The sequence below is a fragment of the Arvicanthis niloticus genome, chromosome 3, assembly GCF_011762505.2.
Source record: "Arvicanthis niloticus isolate mArvNil1 chromosome 3, mArvNil1.pat.X, whole genome shotgun sequence".
In the NCBI taxonomy this organism is placed as follows: Eukaryota; Metazoa; Chordata; class Mammalia; order Rodentia; family Muridae; genus Arvicanthis; species Arvicanthis niloticus.
Genome location: NC_047660.1, coordinates 2481667 through 2500876, shown reverse-complemented (window position 1 = coordinate 2500876; position 19210 = coordinate 2481667). Strand labels below are relative to the sequence as shown.

The window sequence follows — 19210 nt, the reverse complement described above, 5'->3', positions numbered from 1 at the left end:
GTTTCCCAGATGTAGTGTGTCCAGATGTAGTGTGTCCCAGATGTAGTGTGTCCCAGATGTAGTGTGTCCCAGATGTAGTGTGTCCAGATGTAGTGTGTCCCAGATGTAGTGTGTCCCAGATGTAGTGTGTCCCAGATGTAGTGTACACCCTTTTGTCCAAACCTCTTTATTTGCAAATGTTTATTGAACGAGTCCTTGGACTAGTTCAAGGCCTCTGGCTTCTGCCACACTATCCATACTAGATGAGGGAGAGGCTCTGGACTCCTCTTGGATATCCTGTTGTTGCCCTGTGTCATCGAGACCCCACAGCTCTGGATCTGCAGGACCAGCCCCTTTGCATGCTCCAGCAGTTCATAGATTCATAGACGGAGTAGATGTTGGGCTAGGCTAACTCAAAGCCCTGGGTCTGGGCCTGGGTGATAACCAGGTTGGTTAGCCTGCCAGCTCTCCCACACCCATGCCACCAGGGCCAGGTGTACTGTGCTGCCCAGGTGAGGTGCAGGGAGTGCTGCAGCTATCGGGGTGGGGGCAGCTCTCCCTCCAGTGAGGAACAGCTCTGTGCAGCCGTTGGACATCAACATGGTCCCAGGTGGCAGCCCAGACCAGGGGCGTCTTTGGTGGTGACATAGGCCATGAACACACACTCCTGCTGCTGCATAGCCATGGACCCAGACATGGCCTCAATTGGCAGCCCTGGCTGCGACCTCACCATGGCCATATGTGTTGGGGCTGGCTACTCACAGCAGGCTGCTCCCCTCTACTCTCAAGTCTCCAGTTACACCTCTCTTCATAATGCTCAAACCAGCCCACTTCTTTTTCTGTCCCACTCTCCACCACATACTTGCACATGGTAGTGACTCCCCTGTGAGCGGGCCACTAGGTTGGCAGGCCTCCATGCTCATGCTGTGTGACAGCAGGCCACTATTGTAGTATCAGGGAAGATTCATTTGTTGTACAAATTTGTGTTGAAAATGATCAGCTCTGAAGAGTGAGAACCAACAAAACAGCCAGAGTTAGTTAGGCAGTGAGGTGTCTCATCAGCCCAGCGACCTGACCGCAATCCCTGGAACCCACAGTGGAAAGAGAACTCCCAGAGTTGTCTTCTGACACCCACTCATGTTCTGTGGCACACACTCTCCCTCCCCGACAATAGCAATATTTTTCTAAATGTTTAAAGGCCAACGTCCCTGTCTTTTGTGTGTGTTCTGAGTGGGAAGAGAGGTGCTGCGTGAGTGGACCCCACAGGTTGGGGGTTGGGAGGTATCAGGAGAAGGCCGGGCTGGTAGGGCACACAGCAGGATGGAGCTGTGCCCCAGACGGCTGCTCTGCTCTGCACAAATACTGCTGTCAGAGTTGAGGAACAGGTGTGGTAGGAGTGGGCACCATGGGGCCATGCTTGAATTTGGGATTTACTGAGGTAGGGTGCCCTTGGAGGGTTTTAAGCCTACAGGTGACTAACTTGTTCTCCTGGATGAAAAGAAAGCACAGCTGCTTAATCATCTGTGTTTAGGGCAGGGTTAGGCAAATGCTGTTCTCTTGTATGGCATTTAGAAGTTGCTTTGTTTCTAATCCACCAAAGAGCCATAGATGCAGGAGCTGTAAGTTAGATGTTCCATCCATTGAGCTGGGCTCCTCATTTAGAATAAGGAATTATGCTGGTCTAGCAAGTGGAGGTAGGAGATTCTTTCCTATGGTCTGTCACCTCACTAGCCCTGGGAAGATGGCTGCATTCCAGGAGCCAGAATGATGTTCCTTCAGCTGAGTGGACCTTAGATTCAACTGGACAGTTGTTGTTTGCCACTTCTTGTACCTTTATGCATATTTTGCCATCCAGGTAATTGTCATGGTTCATAGATACTGCAGCTGGGTTTAATTACCCCTCCCCCTGCCCCAAGCTTAGCAGCTTGCATAGTATTTTCTAGAACCACAGAAGTTAGACCACAAGAAAGAGGCTTTCAGGTCAGATCAAGCTCAAGTCACCAAAGTCCCAGTGTGTCCTGTGGTATCTTCAGCAGTAGAGGCTCAGCCTGAGCCTCTGAGAGCCAACCCAGGGCTATGTTGATACTCCCTACTGTTGACTACCCTGACCAGTCCTGCTAAAGGAGGTTTCTTGTATCCGTGCTAGGGTTTTGTTAGTCTGTGGCCCCTGTGGAGAGCATTGTCAGCCCAAGTAGCTTACCTTTCTTTATGATAAGTGTGCCTGGGTGTGTGTATGTACACTTAATGTATGCATTGTATATAATATTAGGTACATATAAAGTATTATAATTAATTCCTCAAGGCTTTATCAAACAGCCTTAATGTTATTTTCCCCTTCTTCTGTTTTGCCATCCCTCCCTCTCTTCCACTTAGAGGTCTCCCGACATTATTAGTCCACATGCCACATCATATCACCTGTAGTCAGTATTATTTTGTTCAGCATTGGTTTGGCTCTCTGGGGTTTTCTGGTTCCATATGAATTTTAGATTGTTTTTTTTTTCCCTATTTCTGTGAAAAATGTTGTGGGCATTTTGATGGGGATTGCATTGAATTTGTACATTGGTTTAGGTAGAATGGTCATTTTTATAATATTAATTCTACTGATCCACAAACACACGATGTCTTTTCATTCTCTAGTGTTTCTCTCGATCTCTTTCTTCAGAGATTTGAGGTGTTTATTGTATAGGTCCTTCACCCTCCTTGTCAGGTCTGTCCCGAGATGTTTTGTTGTCTTAGATGGGCATGTGTCTCCTTTTCAGTGTATGGTTTTAGTGTATACAAAAGCTATTGGGTTTTGTAACCTGCTACTTTGGTGGAATTATTTCTAGAAGTTTTCTGGTAGAACTTTTTGGATTTCATGTCTGATATCTATCCTCTGCAGATTGAGATGGCTTGCCCTTTTCCCTTTAATTCTCTCTTGCCTTACCGCTTCAGCTAGTGCTTGTGGCACTCCTTGAGAAGGCCTGGGGCTGGCGGGCAGCCTCGCCTAATGCTTGACACCAGTGGGGTTGCTTCAAGTGTTCTCTCAAGTTAGGCTGATGTTGGCTGTGGGTTTGTCATTTTAACTCTCTGAGACTTCTATCATGAAAGCATGTTTGGTTTTTGTCAAAGGCTTTTTTTTTTTTTTTTTTTGCATCTGTTGATGTGATTTTTGTCTTTAAGCTCATCATAATTTATTATATTTACTTAGTTACATATGCTAAACTAGCTCTGCATTTCACAGAAAAAGCCAGTTTTACCATGATGGATGATTCTGATTTGTACTGGTATTTGCTTTTCTAGTATTTTATTGAGGATTTTTGCATTTATGGTGTGTGTGTGTATGTTATTCCATTTTTGTTCATATCTGCTAAATATGCTTTTTGTTTATGCTGTCTGTCTGTCTGTCTCCCCCCCCTGCACCTTGTCTGTGTTTGTAGTGGTTTTGTTTTCAATATTATCATTGAGAAGAGAGATTTGTATAATATAGTTGCTATCAGAATCAGAAAACATACAAAAGACCAAGAGGGAAACAGTATTAATGGGGGCAGGGGTGTGCTATGAGAATGTTTCCTTATACCAGTGACAAATAGTTCTTGTAGTTTCCTCATGATCATGAAAGAGTTTTTATATTGATGCTGTTTCCAAAATTAGAAAATATTGGTCTATCAAGTGTTTAATGGATCTGCCCAGACTATTCTGCTATTACACATACATGTGTGTGTGTGGTAGGGGGCGGGGAGAGAGACAGAGAGAGACAGAGACACCAAGACACACAGACAGACAGAGCAACAGACACATGCACAGTTCATGCATGCATGCATGTACACATGCATACATGTTAGGAGCATGCGTCTGCAGTGTCGGAAGGAGCTCCTTGAGGTGAGGGTCTGCTTCTTGCTCATGATGCAGAAGGATCCTTGTGCTGGGCATCCTCCTTGACCTGCTCAGTGCCCAGCTGATCATCAGCTCACCAAACAGCCAAACTGGTGACTCTGAGGGCAAAGAGGAAAGCTGCTGACCACCAGGAGGAGTCAGAGAAAGCCAGGCAGGAAGAGCTGATTAGGACCATGTGAGAAGTTTGCTAAGCAGGGAGATAGAAAGGCAGCTCTGGGTAGAAGGATAACCCATGTCCATGTGTACTACCCAGAGGAGCCTGTGTCCAGCAAGCAACTGTTAAGGTGTGGGAGTGACCTAGAGATGAGGGGGAGAGAAAGGGAGCCAGCAAGAGCACATTTTCAGGCGGTCCAGTGACTTATCAGACAGCTGTCCTCTACCAGGGGCCTAGGATCTAGCAGGAAGATCTTGTTCTCCCATGAGGATAGTCAGCAATGTGACCGTATAATGGCAGAGAAGCAAGGGTAAAGCACATATGACTTATTCATATATTAAAGGCAAGGTGTCAAGTTGTGTTCCACAGCCTGGTGCTGCCACTGTTAGGACTCACTGACCTCATCTCCCAAGTTGGAGCCACAGACAGCACTGAGATAATTCAGAGAGAGACCAGAGCAAGAAGAAATGAAACAAGAGCCATGGAGGGGTAGCATGGTGTGAGGAGTGGTTAAGGAAGAGAGTTTAAGGCAAAGAGAGGAAGAGGTTTGAGGAATGGAGAGCAGGGGTAGGAGAATCTGGTGCCCTGGTGCTAGATGACGTGTGCTTGACCATGATGGCTTCCAACACTCCCATAGTCTCTATCCTCAGATTTCAGGCTGTTCCTGTGAACTGAAAAGAGCATCCACTTCCAGTTTACTCACCGTGCCTTGTATTTAATTAGGAGATGCGCAGCTACTTAACCAGTGCTTCAACGTGAAAGATGGGATAGTTGCCTTAACGTGTTATGCACACTTGACTGTTGTTTTGCCTATGGTGGATGTTTGAGAACCAACATGTGTATCTCACACTGAAATGAATATGTGGTGTTGCTCAAGTGTCTTTCTGACAGTGTTTGATCCAATCTTACAGTAGTTTTTCTCTGTCTGTTTGCATAGCTTGGCACCCGTGTTCGCTCTCTTTGTACCATTTCACTGCTCCATCCCAAGAGTCCAGGTGGCACAGATCCTGGGCCCGTTGTCCATCACAAACAAGACGTTGATTTATATATTGGGACTACAGGTACAGTATACATTTTATGTTCACATTTCTCTAACCAGATCTGGGAACTTTTGGTTTTTTTGTTTTGTTCTTTTCTCTTTTGTCTTTTTCTCATTTGATCTCCTTAAACCATTTTTTTTCCCACAAGTTTGGCTTCATGATCTGTATCAGATATTCAGAGGAAGTGTTACAGAGTAAGAACATCAGAGTATGGAAGGTACTAGAATACATTTATAGCCTTTAGAAATCTGATAAAAGCTTTCACTGTAATTTGTATCAGTGGAAAGTATTTTCATTTAATTGTACAGTTGTGTGTAACTACATTTAAGAATCATAGTTTGAGGTGGAAAAACAGAATAGTGGAAATGGAAAATCAACATCATTGTCAGTTATTATGTACTATGCCACATATAAAACTGTAAAAAGAAACCCAACATACCAGCCCATCTAAGCTGTGGCGTATGCAAGGAGCATTATCAAGCTAAGTCTGTAATACCAACTCCAGAGTCTGGAGCAGAGTCTGGAGAGACTGGACTAGAGAATAAGGTGAGGGCACCCTAGATAACTAAGACCCTGTCTCAGAATTCTAAAAATACAGAAAAAAAAAAAAAGAACTAGGAATTGGAGAGGTGGCTCAGTGGTTAAGGGTGTGTGCTGCTCTTTGAGAAGACCCACATGTGCTGGTCAGTTCCCAGCACACCTCCACAGCCTCCTGTCCCCAACCCGTGTCAGGCAGCTCATAACTGCCTTCACTCCAGCTCTAGATCTGACATCTTCTCTTGACATCTGCAGGCACCTACACTCATACATAGATACACAGACATGTAATTTAAAAGAACACAAATCATGTTTTAAGTGAGAACAGACCTGGGGAGACCTCTCAGTGGTGATGTGTTTGCCTTGTGTAAGACTTCAGGTTCAATTTCCAACATGTTCCACCTTCTACAAAGAAGAGACTGCAGAAGCACATCACTCGCTCTGGTGCTTCTATGTAGACTTCCTTGCTGTGAAAGCCACTGGAGTCTTTGTCTGACTTAAAAACTCAAGTTCCAAGGCCATCTCCCTAACATCCAGTGTGTGCCCACTGCTCCCTCAGCCCCAGGCCTGTGCTAGAAGGCACATGTGCTCACCAGTTTTCAGACTTGTTCTTTTCTTTGAATTGAATTCTGTGTTCTCTCTTTCTCTCTCTCTCCCTCTCCCTCTCTTTCTCTTGCTCGCTCGCTCTTTCTCTGACATGTTCTTTTCTTTTTCTCTCACAGCTTTTGAATACTGTATGGTATCCTGCGCCCCTGTGTAGCTTGACTTTTTGACTCCCCGAGTTAACACTCATAATATGCCTTATTCCACACATAGACCAGATACCAGCTTCACAGTGAAATGGCCCCTCTTCCCCCCTTTTCACCTTTAACATTTCCTCTGGCTTCTCCAACCTCCTTCCATTATCAGAGGCTCATCTGGAGCAGGTTTGTCTTCACTACTTTTATAGATGTCTCTCATGTGGTGTGTTTAGCCTTCACCTTTCACTCTCTTTACCATGACACCTGGGTCCCCACTCTGTCCTGCTGTGGGTTTCTCTGGCAGGGAAACTTGTGTCAAGTTCCAAAACCTACTCTGAGGCTCATGGTGACATCTGTTTCTTCCAGCTCTAAGGTTAGGTGGAAGAGTCGAGGATGGAAAGCTTTGCTCTGTTAGTTACAGGGTAGTCAGGGTGGCTGGCTCATAGAGTCATTAGGACCATGGGGATTTCAGGTTGGGGATTTACATCCTCTTAGCCCTGCCCAAGGGCAGACATGTCAGTACACTGTCTCAGACAGGTTCCAAATCAATATAAATTTCTACTATTGTCCTAACACTAGCATTACCTCTGTAGGGTAGAAGTCCATTAAGCAGAAGTGGACTAGCATCTAGTCCTTCACATGATGGCAGCCTGGGCTCTCTCATCTACCCAGTCCCACTTCCATCTTCCCCACTTCAAAGTCACAATGGTTGAAGTTTTTCTCTCCTTTCTTCCACATGCTCTGGGCATTCTTGCATCTTCCATATGTGTGTGTTACACCTATAGTAACAGGTGTGTGCATATGTGTACAAGGCCAAAGGCACACTCAATGTGTTTCTTGATTGCTCGACACTTTTTGCTTTTTTGAGACAGGGTTTTTCACCAAATTTGAAGTTCATCAGTTCTGCTCCTCCACTCTCCTGGTGCTGGGGTTATGGTCATACATCACCGTGTTGATCTTTTATGTGTGTTTTGGGATCTTGACACAGGTCTTCATGCTTCCATGACAGGCGCTTTGTGCACTGAGCCATCTATGCCTGCTCACCCCCACCCCAGGTCCTTTCACACACATTCTCTAGCTTTCTCTCTCCCCACCGTGGACACTTGAAACCAGGAATATTAAGATGGATGGATGGTGGGTGGGTGGGTAAATAACTTTAATCATTATAAGAGCCAGAAAGCATGTTTGGGGACACATATGCAGGTCATTGGAGGATGGCTTACAGAGTAAATGTGAGGTGCACACTTGCCCACACGGAGTTCAGCCCAGAGGTATACTCTTACCCTTTCAGAACACAAGAAGAAACGTGGTACTAAGATAAGGATAAGGAGTGTAAGAGACCAAAGAAATTATTATTTTTTTACTAATGAAATGGCGAGTAGCTTTACTTATATATGAGAAGTGGGTGGGCTGCGAGTGCAGAACCATAATGCAAGATACCACAGTCACACCTTCTGTTACTGCCCGACCCAGGGAGCACTCAGGGCACCCTCCTCATTGGGTGATGAGAAATCAGAGTCCGTACATGAGAAGCTTGGAGAGCAGTGCTCCGTTGTAGAATGTGACGGCTGGTTTTGGATTCCTCCTCTCATAGGAGAGAATTATAAAATCCTTGTAATCTTCATTCTCACCCATGTTGTCATGAGAGTTGAGTGTTTGTAAATGGATTTATAATCTTAGCTAGCTCGGATAAAAGACATACACTCCAGGAACTTTATTCACAAGCTGTATGCCTAGATTGGGCAGGAGCTATTGTAACTGATTCCCCAGCAATAAAGTCCTTTGTTAATTGCTGTTTCTCCTGGCCATGTGCTTGTGGTCTATCTCCTCTCAGGGTGGCCTCCTCCACCTCCGTCTTCTTTCTTCTTCTTTTCCCTCTACCTGCAACCCCTCACTTGATCCTCAAGTGCCCTCTTTTCCCACCACTCTCCATTCACCAGCTCTAGCCTTTTATTGGCCAGTTAAATTGGGGAGCAAGGTTCACACAGCAGCATCACTTGGTGTATGTGAAGATCTGCTTGTCAGGGACAACCACATCTTGAGGGCCAGAACTTAGCATTAGAATACAAGCACCATCAGACCAACCCACTACATCTCCCGCTTTTGACTAAATAAGGAGGCTCTTTTTCTTATAATAATAAACAACATTCAGTAGGAACAATTATGAAAACTATTAGGTAAGGGTTATATCCGTAATGTCCAGTCCATTTATATTTGGCAACTTAGATAGTCTATCATCTATCCTATCTCAGTGAGTTCAGAGTTCTGTATCTAAGTCGTTTTCTATCCTAACTTGTATTGCCATCCTAAAAGCATCTTCTTAGACCTAGAACATCTAAAATCCTAAACAACTTAAGCTTATAGTAAAAACTGTCAGTATCTAGTCTTCAACCCGGATCATCAGAGACCTGAGGAGGAATAAATATTACCTGAGTAAGTAGGAAGTGCAGACAAGCAGCTTCTAAGACTGAGAATAGACAGACAGCTGGCTGCCTGGACAGCTATCCAGTAATCTCTGTAAAGTTGGAGGATCCATCTTCAGCCTTCTAGCCCAGTATATCTGACAGACCCTTTTTTTTTTTTTTTTTTATCTTTTTTTCTCTTTATTTTTTTATTGGATATTATACTTATTTACAATACCGATGTCATCCCCTTTCCCCATTTCCCTTCCCTAGAACCCCCATCCCACCTCCTCCTCCTTTTTGCTTTTATACCATTTTGATTACATGCATGTATTAAGGTCAGTTCTAGGTTGAGGGTCTAGCAATACAATAAACACAAATAGTCAAAGAACAAGCAAGGCAGAAAACCCAATTACGTGAACACTCCTGTGATCACTGTTTCTAAGGGCTTACCAGGATGACCAAAGCATCTGAGCCAACTTCCCAGTCCTAGCCCAAACTGACAGACCTTTTGTGAAGCAGAAATTATGAAGAACTGGCTTACCCCATCTTGGCAGAGCTTGGCATTCGACTTCCCTGCATCGTTTGTCCTTTCTAGACAGCATTTTGTCTGTAGTTTGGAACCTGGGCATTTCTTGCCACAATTGAAGCACTTCCAAATGGAGGGTCTTCGATGTGCTGCATCTTCCAGGTTGAGTGGGGTGCTGCAAGGAGCTGACTTAATTTGATTTAGCTCAATGTCAAAAAAAAAAAAGCCTTAAATTAATAAAAGCATCTTTAAATGTCGTCTTCTGTGAGCCTCTGACACTTTTGAAGACCATCTCTCTACTCACAGCATATTGAACAAGCAAATGTTGCCAGCTATGTAATATCTGTTCAACCAAGGCTGTATGTTTCTGTGATGATCTAGACTAGTATCTGACATGATCATGAGTTTGACTGACTATTAACTTATATTTCTTAACCATCCCTAATAGTTTGTAATGGCAGATGTTAAAAAGACTGGAGCTTTATATTGTACCTTTTTGGGGGGGGGAAAGGGGGGGGGTTGAGACAGTTTCTCTGTATAGCCCTGGCTGTCCTGGAACTCACTCTGTAGACCAGGCTGGCCTCAAACTCAGAAATCTGCCTGCCTCTGGCTCCCAAGTGCTGGGATTAAAGGCATGCGCCACCACTGCCTGGCTAATATCTTTAAGGATTATATAGGAACAATATCTCATATAAAAACTGAAAACATATGTACATTATGTATATGAAAACCTTAAATTTGTATCCGTATACAATAACCTAAACCAATGTAACCTTTAAATTTGTATCAGTATACAGAATTTTTTACTAGTATAACAAAATATAACCTTAATTTTTGCATCAAAATACAAAGATCTATACCAATGTAAGATTATAGCTATAAAATGTTTTTTGGTTTAAGAGCAGATTTAACAATCTACTCCTTCTTTTTATTATGCCTATAATATTCCTACATTCCCCTGTTGTTCATCTCAGCCCCCTCCTGTTATCTAAGAAAGAGCGAAAGGATAGAGAAAAGGAAATCCCTAAGTCTGACCTCCCTATTTCGATTCCCCCTTGTCCAAGACCATATGTGTTTGTAACCATCCTCTTAAATGATGACAAACTTCCAACATCCAATGAATGACCAAAATTCCTCTACACCACCTCATGGGGAACAGAGTTTTCTTAAAATTGCTTCCTGCTGACTCGGGGGCGTAGTTTTGTTTTTTGTTTGTTTGTTTTTTTGAAGGCCTAAGAAAAACAGAAATATGGTGAAGTCTTAAGAAAGCCAGCTATAGCATTTGTTGTCCGGTCTCTATGCTGAGAAAGTTTAGGTTTGAGTGAAGTCTTGACTGGATCAGCCTTTGAGGCTGGACCTAAAGAGCTAGCTGTTTTGAAGTTGTCCCTGGAGGCATGTCTTTAGTGAAACAGCATTGATCAGTCTGAGGTAGGATCCGGCAGGCAGGAGGCTGCAGCAGTATTTGTCAGCATCTCAGCATCCCTGCATCCCTGAGGGTGAATCTCCTCAAGGTTGTTTTTCTTTTTCTTTTTTCTTTTTCTCCTGTGAACATAAAGCTTTCAGAGGTAATACATATTTCTGTGTTAACATAATGTATGGAATGTGCAGTGCGTGTAGATCAGTTAACATAATGTATGGAATGTGCAGTGCGTGTAGATCAGTTAACATAATGTATGGAATGTGCAGTGCGTGTAGATCAGTTAACATAAAGTATGGAATGTGCAGTGCGTGTAGATCAGTTAACATAATGTATGGAATGTGCAGTGTGTGTAGATCAGTTAACATAATGTATGGAATGTGCAGTGCGTGTAGATCAGTTAACATAAAGTATGGAATGTGCAGTGCATGTAGATCAGTTAAAGATGATTTTCTGCTCCTTGTTTGAGCAGGTGAAAGACATCTTTCTTAAGCTAGTTTGGATTATAACCAAAATTACAATAAATCTCCATCTATGCCATATGAAAGGATGGCAGGATGAGTCCTGAGGACATTTGTAGCCAAAAATTTATTGGCATGCATAGCTAAAATTATGGCTGGAGACATTTATATGACCTAGTCAGTGTCAGACTTGCTCCATTTAAAGGAACCAGCATGTACATTACCTGTTTTGGACCTTTTGATTTTCTTCTCGTCTGTAGCCAAGATCTTCAGGAGGTTTCCCCCTCTCATATCTGGCTTTTATCAATTTGGAAGGAACCCAAACTTTTCTTTTCCTGTGGAAATATAAGCATAACCTCTGCACCAATGTAACACATTTCCTGTTTTTCATTCGGAGGTTAGGACATCTTTAAAATAAACAGACTGGTTTAGTTCAGTAGATTTTTTTTTTCCCCATAATCCAGTGTCTCTCAGAAGCTATAGTTTTCATTAGCATTCAAAAACTTTAAAGTTAATAATGTAATCTATATCTTGGGGCTTTATTATCCCTTTTTGTTTGTTAAGCATCTCTTTTAAAGTACAGTTGGATCTCTCCACAAATGTTTGTCCTGTAGGATTTTACCTGAAATATGTTTTACATTGTAATATGTTTTTAAAAAAAAAGTCACTTCATGCTACTAAAGACATATGCTGGAGTATGGTCAGTCTTAATTTGTCTAGATAGTCCTATAATGGCCATAACTTCTAATAAATGAATAATTACAGAATTAGCCTTTTCAGAAGCTAAATTTGTCACCCCTTGAAATCCTGAATGTGTTTCTATAGTATACTGTACATATTTAGTTTACAAAACTCTGTAAAATGAAACACATCCATTTGCCAAATATCATTTCTTTGGGTGCCTTTAGGGTCACTTCCTGCAGGTAGTGGAATCTGGTTATACAAGGGACAAGTAGGGCACGTCGTCACAGTCTCCTTGGCTTCTTGCCAATTGAGAGAATTCTTTCTTTAAACTTTTGCTGTTAACATGGTGCTTTTTTAAATAAGATGCTGAGGCTTCTAGTATACTTCCTATCAATAGCTGATCAATTTCACTGTTACCTTGTGCCAAAGGGCCTGGCAGACCTGTATGGGATCTGACGTGTGTTATATACATTGGATGATTTCTATTTCTGATCACTTGTAATTGAATAAACAGTTAAATCAATTCAGAATCATCCTGAGTAAGTTGAGCAGTTTCTATATGTAAGACAACTCTTTTTACATACTGAGAGTCAATTACTATATTAAAAGATTCTTGACAATCTAATAACACCATAAGGGTTGCATTGAATCCTGATTTTTTGAACTGATTTGTAAGGTCTCTTAACCACCTTACTTATAGTTTCTGATTTATACCCTGTCTTTCCTGGTTTATTTGCATCAGTATAAAATGTAGGGGCCCCAGAAATTATAGTTCCTTTTTTATACAAGGGAGAATCCAGTTTAGTTCTTTTTATGACCTGAAGTTGCTTGCTTTTAGGGCATTGTTAATCTCTTCCAAAAAATTCACTGCAAGCTCCTTGCCAGTGTTCATCTTGTGCCCATAATGAGGCAGTCTCTGCATTAGTAGAAGGTACCACCATCTCAGCTAGATTCATTTCACCTAATTGATGAAGTCTCATTTTTTTCCCTTTCGTATCAATTTAAAAACCTATGTAGATTTTTAATTTCTTACTCTGTGTGCTAAAAAATATCCATTCTAAGATATAATCTTCCCTCTGCATAAGAATTCCTATAGGGTAATGAGTAGAAGGTAAGATAACTAAGGTGCAGGCCATCTTTGGATCAATACAATCTAGTTGTGTATCCTTCAGTTTCCTTCCTAGCAGAGCTAACTCCTTTTCAGCCTCAGCTGATAATTTTTCTAGGGTATTTTAATCTTATCTTCTTGTAAGGTTTGAAATAAATTACTTAGCTCTAGAATAGCCAAAGCAGTTGCAGGCCGCAGCTAGTTTGTATCTCCTTTTACTTTCTGGAATCATTAAGAGTCCTTAATTGGTCTCTCCTGATTTGTACCTTTTGTGATCTAACCTTTTGTAGTCTTATTTTATAAGTTCTTAATAATTAATAGAATTTTTTTTTTTTTTGTATTTTCTCAGGGGCAATTTATAATCCCCCAAAAGGCAAGGTTTCTTTATTTCATCAGTCTTTTAAAGGTATCTGTATCTAAATCAGCCAATAGATGTCTCCTTTATAATGGTAAATTACTGATTGAGGAAATTGTTTGTGAATTACCTACAATAGCTGTTGTACAAAATATTGGCACTAGGTAGGACTGTTTGACATTCCCTGTGGTAGGACTTTCCAATGGTATTTCTTTATTGGACAACTTCTAGTAAAAGAGAACACAAACCTTTCCCTATCATGTTCTTGTAGAGGAATTATGAAAAAGCAATCTTTTAGATTAATCACTGTGATAGGACATTCCTTAGGCACCAAGGAAGGCAGTGGGATTCCAGGCTGGCTGTAGAGAACCCATTGCCTGAATAATCTTGTTAATTGCTCTCCTCCATTGCCAGATTTCTTTTTAATGACAAATATTGAAGATTTCTGATGACTGGTAGACTCTTCTATATGCTGAGCCTCTAGCTGTTCCAGGACTAGCTGTATTTTTCATTCTCACAGCCGACCCTCCTCACCTTCCCCACATATGACCCAGGTATTTTATTTATAAGCTACATTGGGCAGGTTTGGAGCTATTCTAACTGATTCCCCGCAATAAAGTTCCTTGTTAATTGCTGTTTCTCCTGGCCATGTGCTTGTGGTCTATCTCCTCTCAGGGTGGCCTCCTCCACCTCCGTCTTCTTTCTTCTTCTTTTCCCTCTACCTGCAACCCCTCACTTGATCCTCAAGTGCCCCCTTTTCCCACCACTCTCCATTCACCAGCTCTAGCCTTTTATTGGCCAGTTAAATTGGGGAGCAAGGTTCACACAGCAGCATCACTTGGTGTATGTGAAGATCTGCTTGTCAGGGACAACCACATCTTGAGGGCCAGAACTTAGCATTAGAATACAAGCACCATCAGACCAACCCTGTACAGGTGTGCACTGACCTAGCTCTATGGCAGACGGAAGGTTAGCTTCTTCCCTTTGAGCCAACACTGGAGCAAAGTCTGCGCCTTCCTTCCTCCGTGTCTGTCTGTGTTTTGTGTTTCTGGGTTGCACGTACAGAACCGAGGTTTCTGTCTGGCACATTGTTAGCAGGGACTATGAGCTTTGCTGTTCCAGTCTCCTGTCTCTTTCTCCATGATCCTGAAACTTCCAGCCTAACCTTCCAAAGCTAACCAAGAAGCCACAGGACATTTCAACCATATAGCTAGGCTCTTCTATTAGATCATAACTAAAATAACCCATTTGTTTTAACCTACATTCTTCCATGTGTCTGGTTTCCTGAGCTCATATACCATGCACCCGTCTCCTCAGATCTTCCCCAGGTGGATCTTTCCATGTCTGGCTCTAACCCAGAATCCTTTCTGCCTCCTGGATGTGCCACCTTCCATTTCCTGCCTAACCCATAGGCCATAGCTTTTTAATTGACAGGCGATGCATCCATACAACGCACAAGATATTGTCTCTACAAGACATTTCATCAGGTCTAATTCTAATGCCCTTCATTCATTTCATCAGTTAAGACTTTGTTCCTAGTAGCATGTTCTTTTTTTCACAATTTTTACAACTTTATTTTAATTTTTTAACAAAACAGAATAAATAAAACAAAAGCACCACAACAAAGTTGAACAAGGCAAGCCAAGAGGGAAAGAGACCCAAGAGAAGTCACAAGAATTAGAGACCTATTCATTCACACACTCAGAGTCCCATAAAAGTACTACACTGACGGCCATGACATATACACAGAGGACCTGGTGTTTACTCTTATCTTGGGGGAACTAGAATAAGGACTCTCACTTCTGAAGAACGGTACTTACTGTTGGGCATGGACTTCGATGCTGGCACGTTCTCCCATCTAAATGGACAAAGCAACGATGAGAAAGTAAAATAAGGAAGTTCTATGAAGAGCTGTTGTGGATCATTACCTAGCACCGAGTATGGGCAATGACTATTCTGCATTGGTGGTGCATTTACTTGTGTTTATATTTCTGTAAGTCAGCTAAGACTTGTAAATAAGAATGAACTTGCAATCCAGGTATTTTTCTTTGCACAGCAGGGGCCAGGTTCAAGAAGTAAGTCATCAGCTACAGAAAGCCTGGAGTCTTCAGTGAAAAGATTTTCATCTTATTTTCTTTTAAGTAAACAGAAGTGCCGTGCCTTCACTTTTCTTCCTTTCCTGAGTTATGGCATGCATGGTTAATATGTAACTGTGGGGTCACATGGAGTGTATGCAGTGAGTGCTGGGGCTGGCAGTGAACTCCATTTCAGTTGCCTTTTTTTTTTCTTTTGTAGCTTTTCACCTCTGGGTCCTACATCTGGATTGTAGCCATGAGTGGACTTGTAAGTGTCATTTTTTTTTTTAACTTCCTTCCCCTGATTTTTTTTAACTTCCCTCTCCAAACCCCACCACCACCACCACCACCATTTGAAAGGAAGAAAAATAGAAAAAGCTGTCATGCTTGTAGATTGTAGGTAATACACACCTGTCCTTCTCCTTCCTTTACCCAGGTCAGGCACAGCTCCACGCTCCTTCCCTAGTGACTAAAGTAGCGCAGCTGCACGGAAAATCAAAGTCAAAACAAAGGAGGCCGGTTTGTCTCAGTTTCCAAAGTTACTTTGATGAAGGTTTTTAGATGAGGTTTTGCCAATGTTGGTTTTAAAGGGCATCAGTAGTCTAATTCATAGTAAGAGGGAAATGACAGAGAATGAAGAGGCTGGGCCTGCTGAGCAGGGGAGCTGCACTATATGTAACTATATGTAAGGCATATAGTTGGGGATGGAGGGGAAGATGAGGTGGCTTGCAGGTTGGGTGTGTATGTGGCCAGAGAGGGAGGAAGGGAGCATGCAAGAGCGTTTGGCGTCCCAGTCTGTGAGGGGATTCCCTCTCTCTCCTATGTCCACAACAATTCATTACACTTTAGGAGACATTTAGAAAGAGATTTAGAGCATGTGCTCGAGTTAGATGCTTTATGACTTGAATGTAAACCATAAATTTATGAAAATTATTTGTAACTAGTGTATATAGAAAATAGTTTTAATCTTTTTCTTGAAAAAGGTCTCAGAAAATTACAGAATAGATTTACAGGACTATGGACAACATCAAAGGGGAACTTAGAAGTAGTTACACCATGCTGCAGACCCTGGCACCAGCCTGGCACCAGTCAGTCACCTTTGTTTTCTGAGGGAGTGATTAGGATTCTGGGCCATCTTGAGCTGTCCTGAGTTTTCCCGTGGTTCTCTTTAAACCCCGTGTTAAAGACATTTCGGATGGAATTCATTTCCCTCAGCTGATGCTCCTAGCTGATGTGCTCCCAGCTGATGTGCTCCCAGCTGATGTGCTCCCAGCTGATGTACTCCCAGCTGATGTGCTCCCAGCTGATGTGCTCCCAGCTGATGTGCTCCCAGCTGATGTACTCCCAGCTGATGTGCTCCCAGCTGATGTGCTCCCAGCTGATGTGCTCCCCGCTGATGTGCTCCCAGCTGATGTGCTCCTCGCTGATGTGCTCCAGATTTTGATTCTGCGGATGAAGAATGAAGACTGTCCCCTCCTTGTTCCATTGTTTACCTGGAGCCCCGCAGTGAGGCTCAGAGCTCTGAGACAGCTGGGCCTTCTTACCCTCCTCCTCCCTCCTCTCACTGTCTCTCTCCTCTTCTTCCTCTCTTCTCTTCCCCCTCCTCTCCTCCCTGCCTTCCTCTCCCCTCCCTCTACCTTTGATACTGGGTTTTAGTCTGACCCCTGGTTCTCCTGGAGCTTACCGATGCCCCACGCTGCTACCTGATGTCCTTAAGACCTGTGGTACTTTCCAGTCATTCTGGGACCAGTTTTGCCTCCAGGACCCGAGCCCTCCTCTCCCTAGTGTGGCTCATCACCACTGACAGCTTGGCAGTGAACTCTGCATGGAGTCAGTGCTGTCTGAGGCCTACTCTACCCAAAGTGGAACATGAGAACCACCTTTTTGATGTGTTTTTAATCAAGCAAGGTTTTTTTTTCTTTAATAATACATTGTGACGCATTTGTGTAAAATGTCCCATTTACGTTCACTATTCTGTTGTTAGACTTCTGGTAGTAAATTAAGTGCTTGCTGTCACCTCAAAGTTTCACTGTGTGACAGCCAAGACTCTAGGGTTGGAGGTTATGTCTCTCAAGTGTTGGTCTTTCTGGACTCTAAAGTGTTTGTTCTGAAGTCACTGTCCTTTCCAGTCTGAATTTTATCAGAGGGTAGGTACCAAAGAATTTCTAAATTAAAAAAAAATAAATTTTATCAGAGGGTAGGTACCAAAGAATTTCTAAATTAAAAAAAATAAATTTTTTTTCCAGAGGAATAGAAAGGCCCATATTGTGTTTGAAATAGAATTTCAAAATGACAAGGCATTTTAAGGAATTCACTATCACTAGTCATTCATGAGCCAATTGAATTTTCTTTCAGTAATTATCTCAAAATGAGATATATATATATATGTGTATATATATATATATATATATATATATATATATATATATACCTGATAAATCTTCATATTAACCTCCTTTTCATTTTTCCAGCTTATAGATAATACTTGGTTTATTTCTGATGACTGACCACGAGCTAACTTTGTATGATAGAGCTCATATCTGGTATTTGCAAAATCCCCTGCACCAATTAGTTAATTAAAATAAAATGATCCATAGCTGTCCTGGCTGGAGCTAGTTTTCTTCATGCTATCCGTACATACTGGTGCTCATTTCCAACTTAATGTGTTTTTTCTGGCTTTATCCAGAAAGCTCACACTCTTATGATATATGTCATATATGATATTGTGTAAAGATAAAGATGATTATACAGGGGTATTTAATTTATAAGCAGAACGTGATGGTGCACAGCTATAATTCCAGCACTCAAGAAGTAGCGGCAGGAAGACTGTGAGTTCAAAGCAAGTCTAGGCTACAGAGTATGGTCCTGTCTCCAGCAAACAAAACAAAGCAGTGGCATATGTGAATGTCTGGCTTGTCAGCCAGTAACTGTGAGGTTCATGTCAGAGTTACAAAGCCACTGTCCATCCAGATGCCTCTTACTCAACATGACTTCCCCTTTCCCTACAGATCAGCTAACTTCCCTTTTCTTTTTCCTTTTGGTTTAATGCTAACTAAAATACTTCAAAAGTCAAAATTCATGCTACCAGGAAGAAATGTGTACATAAGTATTCATTGTTGTGAATTTATGTTACAAAACCTATTGGTGGGGTCACTACCAATGGCTTGGTAGATAGAGATACTTGCTGCCAAGCTCAGTGATCTGAGGACTCACAGTGTGGAAAGAAAAGGGAGAACAGACTCTTACAAGTTGGTCACACACACGCACGCTCCCACGTTATTAGCTATATTGTAGATATATTTTTAAATTTTTACCATTGCGTGCTATCATGTATCAAAAACACTGTGTTTAGGAAATAATTTTATTTAGCTCTGGCAATTAGTATGTGGTTTGTTTATTTTAAGAGCAAGTGAGCAGGGCTGGGGAAGTAGTTCAGTGACAGAGTGCTTGCCTGACATACATAAGGTCCGGCTTTGGTCCTAGCACCAGGAAGGAAAATGTTTGTAAAACAGCAGTTCTTCTCAGCCTGTGGGTCACAGCTCTGTTGGGGGTCACAGATCAGATATCCTGCATAAAAGATAATTATATTACCATTCATAACAATAGCAGTGAAATGGTTTTATGGTTGGGGGTCACTGCAACATGAAGTACTGTACTGAGGGTTACAGCATTAGAAAGGTTGAGAATTGCTGGTGTAAAACCTAGATTATTTGTTATTTGTGGTTTTAGAAGCCAGAAACTGTTTGTGCTTTCCTGGAAAGCTGATAACTTTGGTTTGAGTTTAGTTCATTATAAATTGATTTTTTTTTTCAGCTTTAACAGTTTTTATCTCTTTTGTGTTGTTCATTCTTGC

General features: G+C 42.1%; 1 protein-coding gene across 1 annotated transcript in view; it reads left to right on the top strand.

Moving 5' to 3' along the window:
• Positions 1-19210, top strand: part of Ubac2 (UBA domain containing 2) — a 148026-nt gene that overhangs the window by 82308 nt on the left and 46508 nt on the right. The window contains exons 5-6 of the mRNA XM_034498812.2: positions 4947-5070; positions 15578-15625. Of these exons, the coding sequence (XP_034354703.1) occupies positions 4947-5070; positions 15578-15625 (172 nt within the window). The remainder of the gene's footprint in view (positions 1-4946; positions 5071-15577; positions 15626-19210) is intronic.